This window comes from Ambystoma mexicanum, chromosome 3q (assembly GCF_040938575.1).
Source record: "Ambystoma mexicanum isolate Mex_15411 chromosome 3q, UKY_AmexF1_1, whole genome shotgun sequence".
In the NCBI taxonomy this organism is placed as follows: domain Eukaryota; kingdom Metazoa; phylum Chordata; class Amphibia; order Caudata; family Ambystomatidae; genus Ambystoma; species Ambystoma mexicanum.
The window spans coordinates 448,171,779-448,192,340 of record NC_090926.1 but is presented as its reverse complement, the minus strand read 5'-3'; the positions used below and the strand labels follow the sequence as shown (position 1 = coordinate 448,192,340).

Genomic DNA, 20,562 nt, shown 5'->3' with positions numbered 1-20,562 from the left:
GGAAAGCAGCTCCCAAGGGACAAAGGGGTACGATGGTCAGATGCTAGCGAGTCCACACCCAGGACATCTGAGACTGCCGCGCAGCCTGACCGACATGTGGGAACACCCCACGATCCGAGGGGGGTGTCAGCACCCTCCTATGTAGACAGATTGAGGACACTGCTAGGTAGACGGTGATGCAGGAATGTTACCCCGGCGATAGACAGGAGAGCCATGGGGAAAGAGAAGGAAGACTGCGCATTCCAATTCTCGCTGCTAGAAAAAGGGGGAGTAAGACCACAATATATTCCATGGCCACACATGGATCGAGAGAACCTGAAAAACGAGCTTTCAATGCTGACATCGGGAGCTGGGAAGTGGATACACAAGTTAGAAAATATCACAGGGGGTGTCACGTTAGCTATAGGGGACATTAAGGGCCTCCTAATCGCTATACTTGGTGAGAGAGCAGACGATGTGTGGGAACGGGCAGGGTACCCATAATTAACACTAACCATGACGGAGCACCATTTAATAACTGTAGAGCAGCAGTATGGAAAGCGCTACGAGTGCTGTACCCAGACACTTCCGATATGGGAGCTATAATGACTCGAAAAATGAAGGAGTCAGAAGATATGTTGCTTTATATCCAGAATTTCCAAGACGCGTGGGTGCTCAAAACGCATGACTCTTGGATGAAATCTATCCCTGTATTCTACCATATATTGTGCCAAGGGTTGCCAGAACCGGTGCAGAAACAGCTCAAGAAATTGGTAGGAGTAGAAGCTAAACCATGGGCCGAAATACAGTTGACTATTGCACATTACTGTAGATTGTTGCAAGAAAAGAATCGAAAAAAGGAGGCAAAGTATGCTCTCGAAGGAGCCATGCTGACAAGCCCAGCTGAACTGAACGTACAACAGGTGACTAAACCACCGCAAAACAACCAGGGTAACGCAGGATTTTACCCGAGGGGAAGGGGATTTAGAGGAAGAGGATGGCAGAGTAATCAGGGAGGGTTTCAGAGTAATCAGGGAGGTTTCCAGAGTAACCAAGGAGGCTTTCAAAATGTGCAGATGGGCAATCCATATATGTCGAATGGACAAATAGCCCAACCACCGCCAGTGTGTTGGCTGTGTGGAATGTCAGGGCATGTGGCACGCTCGTGCAGAAGCCAAGGCACGTGGCAAAATATACAAGGAATGGGAGCAGGCATGGTGAATCTGACTGCCATCCCACAACAGGGCGGTGCACAGAATCACACAGTGCAGCAGCAAGCACCAGGCCTGCAGCAAGGTGCGCAACAAGGGGTTCAACCCCTGAGTGTAGGGAACCTGCCACAAGGGCAGTCCCAACAGGCACCACCGCAAGTATCTCAGGGCACAAACTCTGGAAGGGGAGGCAACCCTGGGAATGGAGAAAATCCACAAGTATACAGTGTACCAAACTTATATATGAACTAGGACAGCTCACTGGGAACCCTGATGTGCTCTATCCAATCAGTGACACCAGACCCTAACAGGGAACCAAGGGTGAATGTCGTCATAGGGGGGAAAAAATATTCCTTCTTAGTTGACACGGGTGCAACACGCTTGTGCATATGAGAAGGCACGTTTTCCTTGTCCGGCCAGGCCTTAGATACTCAGGGCCTCATTAGGACCCTGGCGGAGAGGGTGTTACGCCAGCGTAGTGCATGGCGTACCTCTCCGCCATACTACGAGTTCCCGTAGCGCCATGGAGGTTTTCTCCGCCTGGTTTTACCAGCCGGAGAAAACCATGGCGCTACGGGACCTCGTTGTTAATTACGCCACCGTATTTTACGGTGGCGTAATTAACTCCTTCCCCACTCCCATTATACCCTATGGGGCGAAAATGGGAATGGGGAAGGGCAGAATGGGGATTGGGGATTTACCGCTCCGCCGAGGTCGGAATGGGGCGGTAAATCCGCCAACCCCCATGGCGCTATCGGCGGCTTTCCGCCATGCTTCGCGGTGCATTTAGCACCGCGAAGTCCGCCTGGGTCGTAATGAGGCCCTCAGAGTTTTACAGGAGCTCATAGTTCCCTTTACGGACAATCTCCCACTCTCCGTAGGACAATGTGAGATGAATGTGCCTTTATTATATTCACGTCAGACCCCAGTGAACATTTTGGGTCGAGACTTAATGACAAAATTGAATATGACAATCTCGTTCACGGAGGAGGGCATAGTATGCTCCACTCCAGGAATGCATTATTTAAACGTGTGCGAAATTATCAGAGCATACTCCGGATGCATAGCCATGAGAGCTATACCGTTAGAACCAGAAGTCTTTGCATATGGCATGTGTGTGCTTATGGCGGGATTGCCAGGCCTCACACATAAACCTATGAGAACCCCAGATGTGTTCCTATTCAGACCAAGAATACCTATGCATGAAGAAGAGGGACAAGTATTTCCCTTGATGATACAAATTGCAGCAGTGCGAGGGAAAGTAGAATTGGTCGAAGGATACGATGACGAAGGCAGGCAATGGTGTGCGATTATCACCATTGAAGAAGGATATCGAGTGACTGATGTCACCAATGACAATCTGTTCGAAGAACACCCTGGCTTAGAAGAGACGAGGGTGGAAGTAAGTCTCATATTCTAGGTCAAAATGATCAAACGAAAAGTGCCTCAGAGAATGATGTTGGCACTGAAGCGTCCGGAATATTTTGATGACGACATGGCCCAAGTGCCTGTCTCAGTATGGACTACAGGACCTTATGACGTAGGCGTCTGAAGGGGTGGGAGAAGTAAAAATCAAACTGAAACCAGGAGCAAATTTACCAAGAGCCCGACAATATCCCATGTCCAGAGAAGCAGATGAATGGATCGCGAACACAATTTCCGCCATGATGGATCAGGGCATCCTAGTGACAACAGAGTCACCCTGTAACACAGTGATCTATCCTGTCAAGAAATCAAAAGGAGGGTCTTGGCGTTTAATCCAAGATTTAAGAGCATTAAACCGTATTGTTGAAGCCGAGTTCCCTCTAGTCCCTAATCCATCTACGATCCTGTGAAACATACCGATCAAGGCGAAATATTTCACGGTGATTGACTTAAAAAATGTTTTTTTCTCAATACCGTTGCACCATGACTCACAAGATCTAACGTCATTTACTTTCAGAAAAATGCGTCTCAAAAGCACAAGGTTGCCACAGGGGTATTGTGAATCCCCGTCCATTTTCAACAGTGTCCTGAAAATGGACCTAAGCAATATTGCAGTAGACAGTGTTGTTTTGCGGTATGTGGATGACATTCTGATCTGCAGCACCACTGAAGAGCAATGCAGGCGCGATTCTGTCCAGCTACTGTCTATACAGGCTGAGAAAGGATATAAGGTTGACAAGGAAAAATTGCAATACTGTCAACAAGAGGTGCTGTACATAGGCCAGTAAATTTCGCATGAGGGGAAAAAGATAACCCCAGAAAGGGCTGAAGCTATCATGAACACGGCTCAGCCACTCACGATAAAGCAAATGCAGAGCTTCTTAGGCTTGTGCAATTATGTTAGAGCATGGATCTTCGATTACAGCTAATATACCAAACCCTTGCTCCAGGCCCTAAAAAAGGCCCAGGTGACAAAGGAAAAGATTGAATGGACTGAGGCAATGGAAAAGGGGTTTACGGAACTCAAGAGAGCGATTTGTATGGCTCCAGTTCTCAGGATTCCTAATTATGCAGAGGCATTCTACCTGTTCTCACACATGAATGACAGCGTTATGACGGCAGTGCTCGACCAAAGAACCTCGTTGGGGTACAAGCCCCTGGCGTATTACAGTGGGAATCTGGACACAGTAATGAAAGGCCAATTCCCATGCGATCAAAGCTTAGCTGCCGCAGCGTTCGCCATAGAGAAGGCGACAACCATTGTAATGGGATGCTCCATGACGTTATACGCCAAGCACTCATTATTCGCCATCTTGGAGAAACTAAAAGGCACATTGACATCTCAGAGAGCTTCTGCATATCAAGTGATCATATCTAATCCATCGATCAAAATAGTTTGATGTAAAACAGTAAACCCAGCTACGTTCATAGCTGAGCCAGTCACTGATGGCGAGCCGATACATGACTGCGCGAACTACAAAGAATTCTATGATGAAATCCCCAGGTTGAAGGAAAATGCCCTGGCGGGAGGTGAGATCGTCTGTGTTGACGGGTCTTTGAGAATCGACCAAGAAGACAGACAAAGATATACAGGCGAGGCCGTAATAAAACACATAGCAATCTGAGAATTTCAAGTACTCGTCAGTGCACGAATACCATCTCATTATTCAGCACAGGCTGCAGAACTATTGGCATTGATACTCGCCATCGAGAATCACACAGAGCAGGAAGTAACAGTATACAGTGACTCCGCCTATGTGACGTCCACAGTGCACGCAGGCTTAGCGCACTGGAAAAGGTAGAGCTACCTCCGAGCAGACAGAACGCCAGTGCAGCATGCAGCCTTATTGGACAGGCTGATAAAGGCACTACAGCTCCCAGTGGGCATAGCGGTCGGGAAATGCGCCGCCCACATAAAGGGGACAGATTTCGTGTCACGCGGAAATCATGCAGCAGACAAGGAAGCCAAGCGTATGGCGTCTAAAAGGGAGACGATCATGGAAGTAGAAGTGGCATGCACCCATGAACGTATGTTGGTAGCACGAGCCACAACAGAGGCCTATAGCAATATGGGGCAGACTCAACTGATGGAGCTCCAAGGGGAGGCACCTCAGGATGAAAAGAACCCATGGAAGTGTTGAGGGTGTTCTTTAAACCCCTCTGACGGATTGTGGTGGCAAGACAGCACTGGTAAACCAGTAATGCCTGTAGCCCTACTAAAGATAGCATTGGAACAGTTGCATTACCCATTTCACATGACAAAAGAAAATCTAGCTGCAACGCTCGCAGAAGACTGCTTTATACCGAATTTAGCTGAGCATGTTTCATTCTTTATGGTGAACTGCATAATCTGCCAGCAATTCACCACTGGGAACACATTAAAAGTAGTGAGAGGAGTCATCCCCAGGCCAAATGGGCCTTTTCAGCACTTACATATCGACTACGTCAACATGATTCAAGTGTAACGGGTACAGGAACTTAATTGTAGTGGTGTGTCCATTCTCTAGATGATAGAAGCAGGTCCCTGTACACACCCGAACTCAGCATGTGCTGACAAATTCCTGATGAGGGAAGTGTTCCCCAGATGGGGGGTGTGTGAGGTGATGAGATCAGATAACGGGGCTCATTTTGTTAACGCAGTCTTTGAGCAGATCAGCTTGCTGCTTGGTATAAAGCACAAGTTTTCGTCGGCATATCATCCGGAAGGTAATGGTGTTTGTGAGAGGCTCAACGGCTTGTTAAAGTAAAGGATAGCCAAGTTGAAGCTTACTCTAAAGAGGGGATGGTTGCACTGTCTACCACTGCCATTGTATGCTCTTCGGAACCAACCAGGCTCCGATCATCATCTTACGCCGCACGAAGGAGAATGAACACCCTCCTGATCCCCTAAGATAGAGCTAGATGTGATGCCCAAGTCAACCGGGGAGGTCTTGGGAACCGAGCTGCAGGAATACCTGAACTGCATGACACCAAGCCTTGCTGTCATTTCAGACCAACTACTGCGACGACGAAAAAGGTGCAGCGCAGCACAAAACGCAGCAGGAGATGCTGAAACAGACGCAGTTCAAGGTCTATGCACGCCACTCATCTTCCCTGGAGACACCGTGTTGGTAAAAAACAGCACAAGGAAAAGGTGGGACGAGCCAAGATTCAATGGTCCTTTTATCGTAGAGGATTGCACTCCATCAATGGTCAAACTGCAAGGAAGGCCAGCATGGATCTTTCTAAATGACATTAAACCCTATATCAGAGAGATCCATCTAGCTGCACCTCAGTGCAAAGAAATCACAGATAACGGGGAAGAACCTCAGCACGTGCAGACAAGATCCATGATGAGGAAGAAGGACGCATGAGCACCAAAAGCCAAGACAAAAGAACTCCTTTGCAAGTTGTGGCTTAAACTGGACATTTCCTCTAAGCAAAAGGGATAAGGACACAACGGACACTCTGTGCATCATAGCCACAACACACTGATAATACGAACTTTTGAACCAAGCCATGCCTAAGCATTGTTGGAAAACAAGACTCTGATAGAATGTGAGCAAAGACTTTCCTTTTAAGAGCTTAACACAGTGTCCTGAAGCAACCAACACCAAGACTTTGTTTCACAGAACTTATGGTATCTCCCAGTAGAAATCTCACAAGGGTTGTACTCACCTACTTCCAGTTAGTCGTAGTATCATATCCGCCACTTGTAGGGAGAGTAACCTGTGTCACAGACTTTCTTCAAGACCCTGCCAACAAGAAAGTAATCCGGCAACTGTTGACTGTCATAGCGGAAGCCTTCGTTGCGTTACCTGAATACAGTGATAAGGACACAAATGCATCCACCGCAGGTGATCATAGATGAACTCACTTATACGCTTTTCTTTCGTATCATAGAGGAAGACCCAGCACTCGTCAAGAGAACCACGGACACACTTACATATATTAGAGATCCAAGAAACACTGAACATTTGAACCAGCTGTGGGTCAAGCTCAACTACCTGGTCGCAATCCACGCAGCAGGAAAGTGCATAGACTGTTCACGTCAAAAGAAAGGCCTGTAATCCTGAACCCAGCAAAACAGGACAACTGTCCCTGTCACCTGAGGACAGCCGACTGGCGCACAATGTCCTGTTCCATCTACTCACTGACTTTCCAGAAATGGTGGGGAGATCTGCCGTGGTTGACGTCATCACCTTCATCAGAGATCCAGCTAATGTCGCACATATGGGAACGCTCCTACATGGCATTATGCTCCAAGTGGAACTGTCTAACTTCCACAGGGAGTATCTGAGGAGATTCCAATGAAACCTTCCGCCAAGGGACAGATCGAGGAAGCCAAGGCAGCTCTTCATCTTCCGCCGAGGGACAGATCGAGGTAGAGGAGACAAGAACTTCGTCGGTTATTTTTGATTTTGATTTTCCATTTTTTCTGTTTTTGCCTCACATTGAACAGGTTCCAGCATGTCCTCAGGACTGAAGCAAATTTGGGGGGTGGACTGGGAATTAACCTATTTTGAATATGCATAATGAAAGTGACTTACCAAAGGTGTAAGTCTAATCTTTCTCCATAGTCTAGCAAGGGAACTGTTTCGCACAACCAGAGACAATCGTCACCCGCAAGGGGGGGGGCACTTACGAAGCACAAGACACTTTATGTTACAAACTTTCTGAGAGGCAATAATGGAGTAAGTGAAAAGAATAGAACTTTAACAGTTGATATGATTGACATGGGGGCCCAGAACAGTAACCTGGTCCTCCCACAAACAGAGGGGCGCCCCCGCTTCCCTGGAAGGAAATGCTGCAAACTTTCATACCGCTCGATTGTGTGTATATGCATAGTGATTATCATTGTTTTTCTGTCATTAACAATCAGAACTACATTCTTTATTGGTGCACGAAGCGTTCCAATTTCAGTGCACCCACCAGATAATGTATGCATGGGTCCCACGAAAGCACCCAGACCCTATATAGTTATTCCGGTTCAAGAAAACCTGATGGCAAGGTAAACAAACTAAAATTGAATGTAATTATTAGTGATTCATACACACTCAAGGTAATGTAAGAAGAGAAAAGCTGGAGACAGGGTCAGTGTGGAATGAATGAAAACGTAGCACTGACTACTACACGCACCCACACACTAAATGCACACGAACTATGACAAGTGTCAATGGCTGCAGAACCTCAAGCAAAGGCAGCAGAGAGCACAAGACTGCCTGCCGAACAATCAGCCTCAGAAAACAATGAGAGAAACCGAGAAGAAACAAGAGAACCGCCAACTAAAGAAGACATAACAAAAGGCCTCGAGAAGACAGAAGCGGCTATGAGAGAATTCACTGCAAGAACACAAATGTTGATAGATCATTTATTCCCGTTCATAGCTAGAGCGAAGAAGCTACATGAGGAACTGAAAAATAGACCCGCAGAGACTGTACTTTCAATCACACAATTTCCAACACAAGGAACAAGCACCAGGCCCATGATGCAGCCATACATGGGGCCGGTGACAGGCTGGTGGCTAATAATGACACTTATAGAGGGCAGGAAAAGGATGCAAGAAGAGAATGAGAGAATTGCAAAACCTCCACCTACCACATCGATGCAGATAATGAAAACCGCTTCACCGACCAGAATACCCGAGAGTCCACCAGCAAGGAAAAGTCACACAGACCCGTTTAGAGATGTAGTTATAGCTAACTACAGAAAGACACTAAGAATCAAGAGAAGCCCACATGAAGATAACAATGAACTAAACGATTACCTGGACAGCACAGCACATCTACGAAACAACATTTGGTACCAAAACATGAAAGAGGTCGGAAGAATAAAATCAGAAGGCAAATGCTTCGTTTGTGCACTTCTACCATACAGCATGGGGAAATTAAGATCTTCGTGGCTGTAGAACTTGACGTCCCGACAGCTCACTGTCTTTCACATGTAGCAATGTGCAACACCAGAGGACAGTTCATGGGAAGGGATGCCTCATTGATATGGGCAACTGAGACAAATTACCCCGATGAAGATGATTATATACAGGACATTAAAACGAGAAACAGAGCCCATACAAGGAATCATGTGATCAGGTACGAGAAGCCTGGAGTTAAAGGAACAGCAATCAGATGGGAAGTGAACCCAAAGCTAAATGTCCAAGGCAAAACCCCCAAAGAGGTGAGAAATTGGAAGAACAGAGGCCAAATGCAGATTTAGGGAACAGTACTCTCCCCAAATGGATGGGAAGAAGGAGTGATGATCTGCCGAGCATGGATGGTCTATGGAGCATATAAGGAGGCAATAGAGAACTCACAGAGGTTGTGCAAACCTTTTTGGCTGAAACTCACAAGATTCCTGACATGGGTCGAAGACAGAGGAGGACCCTTACAAACAGTGCCACTGGAAGCCCGAAATTGTGCTTCAGGAACAATGGCACGAGGAAATTGGGAGAGAATCAAAACTGCGGATGAATCTTTGAAGCTCCAGGATGACTCACGGGACCGCAGGAATTATGGATCATTACTGGGCTTGTGGATCCAAGGCATATATAAGACTACCGAAAAACTGGGGAGGCATATGCACAATAGTGAACGTCCACATTCCTGCACTAGTGATCCTGAAATGTGACCTGAATATTGACATTTTCCCAAAAACAGATGATCACCTGAGGAAAAGGAGATCTGTGGAACTGGTATCCCGAAGGAAGAGAGAGAATTACTTTTCTGCCAAATCAGAAGAAGCATTTCATGCAATCCCATACACCACAGGCTGTGTAGTCTCACCTCATCAGTGTTCGCAACAATCCTCATGCCAAGATTCCAGGTTGGAGCAAATACTAAATGGTTGCAGATAACCAGATGGGAGTTATTGCAGACCATTAACACTACCATAAAAGGATTCAAAGCTATTAAGGAAGAACTAAGAGCAATCCGACTGATGACCCTCCAGAGCAGATATGTACTTGACATGATCACAGCGATGGATGGAGAAAAAATTGCACAAAAATTGGAGAATCATGTTGCACATTTATACCTTCGCATGATGAAGAAAATGGAACTTCAACAGAAGCCATAAGTATGCTGACAAACCTACAGAACCAGATGATCAATGAAACTGACAAAGTTGATCATGACAGCTGGTTTGGACATCTATTCTCATGGGTCCCACAATGAATGGCGGACATATTCAAGTTTCTGGGAGCCCTACTATTAATGATACTACTAGGATTTTGTGTTATCAAGATAATCATCACACAATGCCAGAAAACTATGATGAAAGCAATAGGGATGAAGATCATGATCGATGTCAAACCAGGATGGAAGCCGAGAGACCTCACTGATGAAGAAATAAGAGAATTTGTAAAGGCCAGCAAATTTACCCCAGAAGGAACAAAATTTGAGTATCCCAGAAGACGTAGACATTATGAAGGAAAATGCATCTATTGCAGCCCAAATGGTCAGTGTCAGCTTATGACCTGGAACAAAGACGAACATGTAAAAACAGCAGGAAGCCTGAAAGGAGTGATAAAAATATGGACTCCAAAGAAATACACATTCACACCATCATCTACAAACTCAGAATCTGAAGAAGTGGAGCTAGAAGAACCAAGTAAGAGTAATCTAAAGGAAGAAGAAAAGGTAGACGATAAACCGACCAGAGGGGGATGTGTAGAGGAGGTCCCAAATATGGCCTGGACTCCAGCCACCCATGTTGAGATGCCAGAAGCATACTCACCAAGATATGTGACGTATAAGGAGCAAATGAACCAACAGAGAGCCACGGTGGGACTCTGTCCAGTACCCATCAGAAGGACATGTATACCTATTGAAGCGCCAATAACCAGACAACCGTGAGCTGCAAGGTACCCATTGAGACAACCATACCACCAGTTAACATGAAATGAAGACTACTTGCAGACTGTCCCTGAAGAGACCCATAGAGCCTTGATGGAAGGCGAGTGGTGACGACACACGGGTGCGAACAGACTCACAGATGAACGAAACAACGGCTAAAGGATGACACACAAGACGACAAGTTATGAAAAATGGTGCAACAGACTTAAAAGAAGAAACAACATTGTAGCACGAAGAACGTAACCATGAAGGAAGGATAAAAATACGTAACTGACTAAATGCCTGAAAATTTGCTTGGACCGCAAGAAGCCAAGGAAACTGTACTGCTTGCAATGCTTAGTAGAAGAATGGAGCGGCAAGCGCCAATTATATATCTACCTCAATGAAGCACATTATACAAGTGCGACTCCATTTTGTAAAAGCAGAATTAAACCCAGGCTGCAAGGGGTAAAACAGGCCGAGATTCATATTCCAGCTAAAGCCAGAAGGGAAGAGCCGAATCGAAACTCAGTAAGAAGTAGCCTGGGAATTCGAGGTCAACTCCAAGAAGGGAGGAGAGCAGCAACTTCGAAGAAACAAAACTTCAGAGCGTAGCTGCCAGCCAGTGAAGGTCGAGATAAGGAGGCCCCAGGCAGGTGGCGAGGCTAAGAAAGAATCAAATACATCAAAAAAGGGAAAATGAAGCAGATTTATGGTGAACAGACATGTGACCAGCCATGGGCGAAGAGGTACCAACATCTGATGTCACCCAGAACCCAAGGATGCCATAACCTTTCCTAATAAGAAGCTACAGTTTAGAGGCCATCCTCAGCCAACTAATTGACACATAGCCCTAAAGTACTGATTGATGGAAGGGAGGCAGGGTGAATCTTGGGGCACTCCACATCTGGGTGTCCATTCTGCATGCTGCCAATTAAAGTGGAGATTTATATCTAGGGGTGTAACCTACCCAATCACAATGGACCAAATAATCTAGGGTCCTATAGCTAGTAGAACCAATAAGGCGTTGTACTTGTAGTGACGTCTACCACGAGTGTTGTAGAGGGACAGGCGTAGACGCCCTTCCGATAAGAGTTATCCAATCCTTACGCTCTGTTACCATATAAAGATATAACACCTATACTTAAGTTACCTTTCCCGACCAATAGAATTGCATGACAAACTTTGAGTGTTAAACGTCAATGATGATGAGAATGTACTATAACTATTGCTGTCTGAATGAAGAATTTGGGAGTTGAAGCGAGACAGGCGATCACATCACTGTTGATTTCCAGTTTCCCCGTTTTTTGTACTTGTCATTAAACAGACTTCCCTTTGCCAAACCATTGACTTGTCCTTATTGATTTGTGTTGGAGTAAGACAATCCTGCACCCCATCCTCGTCATGGTGAGGCTATCTTGTCTTAAAAGTACTTGAGGGTGAGCTCTGATCCCATAGGCCCGTCAGAGGTCGCTCTGCCCTCATGTACAGGTGAATTGTTTATTTGGCACTCACTACTGTGATTGTATACATGTATTTTACTATTAATGCTATGTGATATTACCTGTTCTTAGTCATTTTCATAGTGTGTTCTTTGGCCATAAATAAATATCTATATAACTAGGGTGGCCTACTACACATATGGCAACCAGTCCAGAGTGTACAAATCTAGTCTAACAGATTGCATGTTATATAAATAACACTAATTTTCAAAGCAATGTTTTGCAATACACTGATTAAACTGAAGAGGAACTTTTAACCTGAGTGAAATTCATGACGTATGCAGGGCCAAACAGCGAGATAAAGTATTTAAGTCATAATGTAAAGGTAGCTAAAAAATAAATCTCAAATTACATGCAGTGACATTTCAACTCACAGGAGCCTGCTGCATCAGAAAATACAAAAGAAAAATAACCAGCAAGAAGAATTCTTTTCCTAGAGTAGCCATTTTCCATACAATGAAATCCCACATCACAAGAATTAGATTGAGCCAAAGGGACCTTGGGAGGTTTCCCAGTAGCTCTGTGTCTCACAGTGGACTCTAGGTCTGCAACAGGGGAAGCCACACGTGAGTCAGACATGTGATTGTCCCTAAGGGTCATTGAAATGCACCAGCTTCTGGTGAAACATCCCAATAGCCAGAATGCTCACTCTGCACTGAACCCCAATTCGAAGGCCAACTTACCCCTGAGGCGAAAGTTTGTCCAACCAGCCGCTGTGAACCAGCCTGGGCCGATCTGTGAGTGATGTGAAACTGGCATAGGGCGAGATCGTCAGATCGTCCAGGATCTCATCTGGGTACAGGTTTGCCGGGAGGCTGAACCTGCTGAGGTTGGTACTGGGGACATCAACTGTGGAATAGCCCTCAGATTCATTTTGCAATATTTGGGAAATGAGCTGTGCAGCGCCTCCCTCTGCTGCCTTCTTATCACTGCACGACTCATAGTCATTCCTGCAAAAAAGGCAAAAGAGGTGGTTTAAGTGGTTATTGAATCTTGAAATACTGCATTATAACGTCAACCATCTTGTGCTTTTCTATGTTGTCCCTCATCTCTGCTATTGTCTGCCTTGACTGCCTTACGTAGCTGGATATACATGGCAAGACTAATGAATGCATGCATGTGTCTACACCCATCTCGCCTGCTCAAGTTTATGGTCTTCCTGTCTTCAGTTCAGAAATGGTACAAGATTGCCAGTTACCTTTCAAGGGGCACACTCTGGTACAAAACTCCTCCGTCTGGCAGACGGGTCCACAGCACACAATTCTCTATTATTCCTACCCATTGAGAGCTGAAAATAAAAAGACATTGGCAGCACCAGGCTGTTTTAAGATGATGGTAAAAAGTTCTGTTTAGGGAGACTTTATTTTAAGTGTAGAGCAGTTAATTCTGAGTTCTTTACCCTGTCACAGGAAAGTTCATATGTAAAGTCAAAGATCATTAGGACTTTGTGTTAAAAGGTTTATGAAGGTGCATCCCGTTTGCACCTTAGGATCTATATTGGCTGAATTAGGATACAGTCTACCAAAGGAAAGGACTGATAGAAAATGGCTTCAGGCCCCCTCATATGTCTTTTCAAAGGCGAGTGCGGAAAACTCAAAGTTGGGTATCTTGGGCAAGGTGGGGCATGGTGCAACTGCCTGGTTCTTTGGCAGCCCGCCTTCATTGTTGCAAGTTGCAGACATTTCCCAACTCAAGAAGTGAAGGTAGTTGGCCCACTCCTCAGAATACCGATGTTCCCTTTGGATTTCCTCTGGCTTGCAGATTTAGTTGTTTAGCTTGTAGCAACTACAGGTGTTGTCGGCTGCTGTTGTGATTGATACTGGGTGCCTCTGCCGCTTTAAGACTGGTCTGTGCAGGGATGTTTCAGCAAGGCTTTCCTACATGAAGGTATCTCTGTGTGCTTGCGGCTCTCAGCTGGTTCTGCTAAAGGTGGAGAGAGGCCCACTTCTTCTCATGATCGCTTTTTGGATTGAAGTTATTAACTGGGCTTTGAGACCAACCCTCAGCTGTTGCAGAGGTATAGCAGCAGATCCTGCATATTTAATGGTTATTGGAGATAGGCATGGAGCCAAAGCCCGAGTCTCATGATTGCACCCAATCACACTTCCAGTGGCTTCTTCCCAGGCTTTCCCTCAGGTGTGCATTCATGGATAAACCTCAAAGACCATTCAGAAAATGGGTCGAATTCAGTTTTTCAACTGTAGCCCTTGATCTCCGAGGCAGGCAGTAGCCATGACCATATATGGCAAAAGCATTATCCCACTCACAAACATAGGGAAACAACGTCTAACATTTGGACTCGGACACTCCGTGGGTACAGCAGGCAAGAATCACACAAATGCATGCCACCAAGCGGTGGTGTGAAGAGGGCTTCATATACCCTGAACCAGAGAGATTTAGAGTCTCTCAGGGTTCCATTTGCTATTCGTGTCTTTGAAGAGGATTCGGATGAAGACTCATCCAGAAAAATGTTGGTTAACCATATAGGACAAAATAAAAAGTATGCAAGTATGCAGGGCATTGTATGGGAGTGGCGGGATGGGATCTTCGGTCGCACACTGGCCGGTAGTGGGAGAATATAAATCGCTATTATCCAAAGAAATGTCCAGATGACCAGCCCATGCAGAGGGTTATGTCAATGTAGATAAACCTTTTAGTCAACAAACACCAGACTGGTGGGCAGTATTGGCTGGCAATATCCTGCCAGATTGAGGCGCATGTACTAAGGACTGCCAGGCCATTATTATCCAGTACAACCCACTGACCTGTGTTTATCAGAATTGGCATGACGCAAAGGTCTAGGGTACAAAAGGTGGTGAGGCGAGTCACTTTGGAGGAACACCTTTGCATTCCAAGCTCAAAGCTCTGGGGGTTTACAGTGTGCATCTAAATTGACAAACACATGACCACCGTGGAAAAGAGACTAAGTATGCTTTTAACATAGAAACAGCTTGATTTCTCTTTCCAAGGCAGTCGGGGCATGGAACAAAGGGAATGCTATAGTCAGAAGGCATTATCGAGGAAATGGTGATGGTAACTTCATTTGTTCCTAATGTAAAGGGATTCGGGTGAGGGTTGGAGGTGTGGGGAAGGGACCAGCAGTCAGATGGCTGAGAATGTGGCGTATACCAAAAGATAAAGGAGACATTCTGACCAATACTGAAGTTTCAAGCTCTGTTCTTAAATTGGACTGTTTTTAGAAAAGTGAGCCAGCTAGCATGGCTGCAAACTACATTTCAAAACAGGTAGTTTCTGTTCACTGCAGAGGAAAGATTAATGCAGTACACGTCTTAGCTGCAAGGATTTGAAGGCCATACTTCACTGGCTCGCCTAGAAGCTTTGTATCTCCTAAAAATAGCGGTCTGAAACGTGTGGCTCGCAAAATGTTTTTGACTACGACTCCCATGATCCCTCACAATTGATTATGCTGGCTAGGGCTGGGGGGATTTGTAGTCCAAAACATCGAGATTGCCAAAGGTTGCAGACCCCTGTCCAAAAACAAAGGATATTGAGAAATCTAGCCTTTTGCAAGGCACGTACAATTCACTGCTTGCCTTTCGATTCTGTATGTCGATCCTTAATGAGGTATTGCCTGTTGGTTATGTTCATCTTTTAATATGGGCTGTATTAGCAATACTAAACCTCCATGAAGAACTACATGGAGCGGTGTCAGGCTGCCCTTTGATCCCGAGGCTCCTAATACGGCTCAATGCATAGGTTAAATGAGATCTTTCCACATTTCCCTCTTTTGTAACCACACTTCCGGTTACACAGCCGATGCCTTATGTAGTGCCATCTTTATCATTAGTTTATTGACAACTCATGACCCGTGCTAATATGGCAGGAAAGACCCTCTTACCCTTGCTGCTCGTGTTCTTTCGCTCTGGTAGGAGTTGGCACCGAAGAGCACGCCCTCACTGGATCCATGACGGCCTGCAGAAGGTGGAAAGTAATTCGGCCTGAGAATATTTTTTTTATATGTCACGTTTAGTTATTATTTCTAGTTACAATCAGCTTCTATAAAGTGTCCACGGACGTTTAGAACAGGCTGCCAAGAGTGGGCAAAGGCTTATCGATAAACACCACATTCTCTGCACACAGGACAGAAATATCCACATTTATTTTGGTAAGTTAGTAAACCAGTTCAACAATAGCTCTGCAGTATGAGGTCCTACAAAAATCAATAAAAATAACAAGTAAGTCAACACTGAATGGAAGCCAGTATTTAAGTGCATGTTTGGTTAGCAGACATACCATGTTCACATGTTGCAGGGAAATAAAAATAAAAAATAAAAGTTTCTGCCAAGAGAATGAGAAAGGGCTGGTTTTTTACAGATTGTATTTGTAAATAAAATGTAGTTGATTGTTAGGGTTAACAATATAATGTTTTTTTATATAGGGTAATTCATGAACTTCAGTTTTTAATCCCAGAGGCAAGCATACCCTTTTCTACTTTCTCTTGAAAATATATTAGAGGAAAATGTGGCACACGTGCCTTTCATTTTCTCAATTTTTCATGCCATTTTTTAACTGTGTGGGAAATGTTGATATTTGGCTGTTTACTTAAAATTAATTTCCATGTCAGGGTATCATCCCATATGATCCCATTAATATAAAAATGTATTTTAGCACCATTTAAGTAAAAACAAAATACATCCTACCCAGATAATATTAAAGTGATGCTGGCTGTTTAGACACTTGTAACTTGCACAAACATTTCATTTGAACCCCTTAATTGATACAATACATTCTTTAAAAATGGTTACATTATTTATCTAAGAATTCTATTCTTATACAAGTCAACATATTTTATACTGTTTTAACGTTTTAATAAAACATCTGAATTCTTTAAACTCTACAATAATCACTTTTGCGCTTTAAATCGCACGCTTGTCAAAACAGCTACATAACTAGCTAGTAATTCCGTTTTTATTAACTTCTAATGTATGCCTAGCTTTTTAGCTAAGAATCCCAATTTCATAACTGTTGCATAACTATGTTATCTTGTATTCACATATTGCAACCTCCAATAAACTACGGAATAAAGCATGAGAACTCTTCAAGTACACATTTTCTGCTTTAAAAACTCTTTGAATGACAATGGCATTTTTAATCCCTGAAATAACATTTGTATTTTTAACTGGGTGCAATTAAGCTGGGTACTTTATTAGAGTGACTAAAGCACAAGGAATTCAGCATGAAATGTTTTAATAAATTGCTACTGAATGGCTTTGCTAGCTATGTTTGCATACCAAATCATGTCAGCACACACTAGCACACGTACCAATAACAGTTATGTATTGATGAATACGTTTTGCCCTTTTGATCCTTATCAATTTTGCATCAGATGGTAAAATCCAGACAACCCAGACATTTATATTTGTTAATTATGTGTATATTTCCATGATACTGCAAAAGAGCAGCAAAATAACACCAGTCATGCAAAAAGACAAACTACAACAAGCTTAAAAACAGGAGAAAAAAACAGATGCATGGACACAATACAAATGCATAAAAAGGAAAAGATAACTGACTTAAAGTGGTAACGTGTTTGCAGGTGTAAAAACAATAAGGAAATAATAAAGACAATTATTACTTGCCAGTAATGTATTTATGTAGTTTATATCTGCTAAGAATCACATACTTTGCATAGGCCCCCATCTAGTGGTTTCTGAAGAGTATTACATATTGTTTTTTTTGTTTTTTTCAAATATGAAAAGTGGGCATCGACCTGTAACACTATCCCTACTCTAAAATTATCCTTATCGGGTATATGACAAACTCTGGATTTTGGGCCTAGGGGTGGTACGACAAGACTCCCTGAGTCACACCACCTTGGGCCCCCATCACATGGCAGAGAACAATTACATCAGTGTGCCACAGGCCTGTCCTAGGGGTCTAGACTTCCACGTACCACTAGTCCCCGGAAGCAAGCAAGTCCTGAAAGCATGAAGTCCGGCAAAACCACCTATTAAACCATGTACGGTGAAACGGCTGCACCCCCTCCCATAAAGAGGGGGGATTTAATAAGTGGGAAAACTCGTGCAACTGATCCTTGAAAACATTTGCTCAGTTATGTTGTGGCATGATATTTCTCTCTGGCTCCCCTCACCTCCTTTCCCTCCCCTCCCCTTACGGCTTGGGTGTAAGACATCCACCAGGAATATTCCAACAGCATGTCCAGAGGACGACCTTTCACGGGGTTCTTGTTGGCAACCCCCCAGCTGTCTCTATGTCCATGACTCATCATCGTTTACCTTCTACTCAAGCAAAATGCCCTCTTGGTAAATCTGACCGTGTGCTTTGCAAAACCAACGTCTGCCTTCTGCATTGTCTCCGAACCTGGGAGCGGCGGCTCTGTTCCTGTGATAATGGATAGGAGCAACAGACTGTGGAGGCTTCTGTTTTACAGGATAGTTACACAGCACTATGATTTAACGACAGGGACAGTTTGTGCATCAGATGGGAGCCCCCTTTACTTCTCCTAGAAAATGTCCCCTACACAAGTCTTCCTTTCCAGACATTTACTTTGTCATAAATGTACTTTTCTATGCCTTTAATTCCCCCCACATCATCACAATGTCAAGGTGGCTATCCATGTAGTTAAGGTTATCTAAGGTTTAGGGTTGAGCTCCAGGAGTGGCAGGAGGGTGGATTATGGGGTACAAAATACGAATTTTACAGCAGGTCTCCCCTTGCAGTGACGAAGTGAAGGATAGGGGAAGTGAAGGACAGGAGAAATAAAGGTATGGAGAAATAAATGTGACTAAGTGATGTGTGGCGAAGTGATTACAGGGGCAGTAAAGCCACACATCCAATCAGATGAACTCTTTTAGAACCATTTAGATAGTTTATGGGGATGTAAGCCGTATCACATTACTCGATTTAATGCATTTAAACCTCAGTTCTACTTTTTAAAATTCTCTCAAAAGCTTCTGTCTCTGATTCGTCCATTGCAGCATTGCCTTTACAAACCATTGCTCCACAGTGCTAAGAAAGCTGTGACATTATTGGCTCCAAGGCTTCAGATGAGGCAGCAAGTGGACGCTGAAATAGGGCCAAGACTCTCACCAAAGATTCAGGGTGCTGGCATTGTGCTGCTGGGGCAGCACGAGCAGTGCACTGCTGGCCAATAGAAAGCACACCCTGAGATACGCCAGAGGGCAGGACAGAGCTAGAGGAAGGTTTGTGCTTGCTTCGACTCAGCCTTGTCAATCTTCAGACATCTAGCGGAGGACATGGTGAGACAGGAGCCATGTGTAAGGGAAAGTCGGGTGGAGGAAGAGGTATTGGGGCAAGCACCTACCTAAGAGTTGGAAGAGGCTACATATATGCAAGAAGGGTCTATTGGGATTAGAGTTAGACGAGAGAGTGTGTCAGTCTCCTCTTCACCTCTGACGGACCAGTGCTGCCCACACTGTTCCTCACCTGCTCACGCACCCTTGCCCACACCTGATTTCAAGTTAACCATCCCTCCTCCAAACCTTCAACAATAAAATTCACTCAAGACGCCAATAATGAACATGGCACACACCACGGCAAATCATTACTATCGGCAAGTGGAGGAGCAAGGGGAAAGAGAGGCCTCGTAAATGACCCAGGAGACCATTTCTGTCCAAGGCCTGCACAGCATTGGAGGGCCGCCAAGAAGCTGCTTTAACACAGAGAGCTCTAACCTGGAATTGCCCTTAGCCTGCTCACGCTGTCAATCCCTTCTTGGAGGATCCACCTTGACTTGCCTAAAATGCCCGTAATCCGAGACGCCTATACAGGTTGCCTCCCTTCAGGCTATGCTCCCCTTCTAATCTGACAATCAGCAATTAAGCCTGCTGGTCCTCATGGAACTGCCCCCCATCCATTCACTGTGACTTGCATCCATTAATCCCTTCGCTGTACCAACCACTGAATTATTGTCACCTTTAATCTATGTATGTATTCCCTGTTGAGCTACGCCCCCCTCCCCTTATCCATTCGGAACTGCATATTTCAATAAACCCATTTCACTGAGTTATTATAGAAGCATCCTATACTTGTGCTTTAGCATCAACCCACATATATTCACATACTTCAGGAACCTGTAGGAGAAACAAGCACCGATGCAGAACTACAGTGTTTTTTTCTGCTACCAAAAGGGGGAGGCTCCCTATGATGGCTAGTTTTCCATCATTTCCTCCTCCTACTCTTATGACACTCTGCTCCTTCTATGTATATTCTTTAGCCATCCATGCCAATATCACTGGCACTGTCAGCATAGACCATGGTGCTATGTGGCCCGTGATTCTGTACATTGTACAGGAGCTGTGTCTATCTTCCCCTTTTACTGACTCATGGCACGGCCTACGTTCCCACTGGCATGTAATGGCATTTCTGCACTGCCCACTGTATTTATTCATTTTCTTATTTCGGCGCATGAACAGCCAAAAGTGCCAGCATCTAATCTGAAATCTGAATCTATAACCAACACACCGAGTGGCTGCAATATGTTACTACCAAGATTTTATTCTCGTTATATATTTATTTATAGTCATAAGAGTGGTTGGTGCTGTAAACATGTAATTTGCCCTTGCGGTTTGAATAGAATTTGTCAAATGCTGAATTTACTAGATTCTTGAGAGCCACATATCCATATTCCCTAGG

General features: G+C 44.6%; 1 protein-coding gene across 6 annotated transcripts in view; it reads right to left on the bottom strand.

Moving 5' to 3' along the window:
- The window catches only part of ARAP3 (ArfGAP with RhoGAP domain, ankyrin repeat and PH domain 3), a 582,982-nt gene that overhangs the window by 287,925 nt on the left and 274,495 nt on the right, over positions 1–20,562 (bottom strand). For all 6 annotated transcript variants that reach the window (XM_069654121.1, XM_069654122.1, XM_069654120.1 and 3 more), the window contains 2 exons: positions 15,785–15,858; positions 12,609–12,875 (listed from right to left, as the gene is read on the bottom strand). In XM_069654121.1, coding sequence (XP_069510222.1) covers positions 12,609–12,875; positions 15,785–15,858 — 341 coding nt within the window. The remainder of the gene's footprint in view (positions 1–12,608; positions 12,876–15,784; positions 15,859–20,562) is intronic.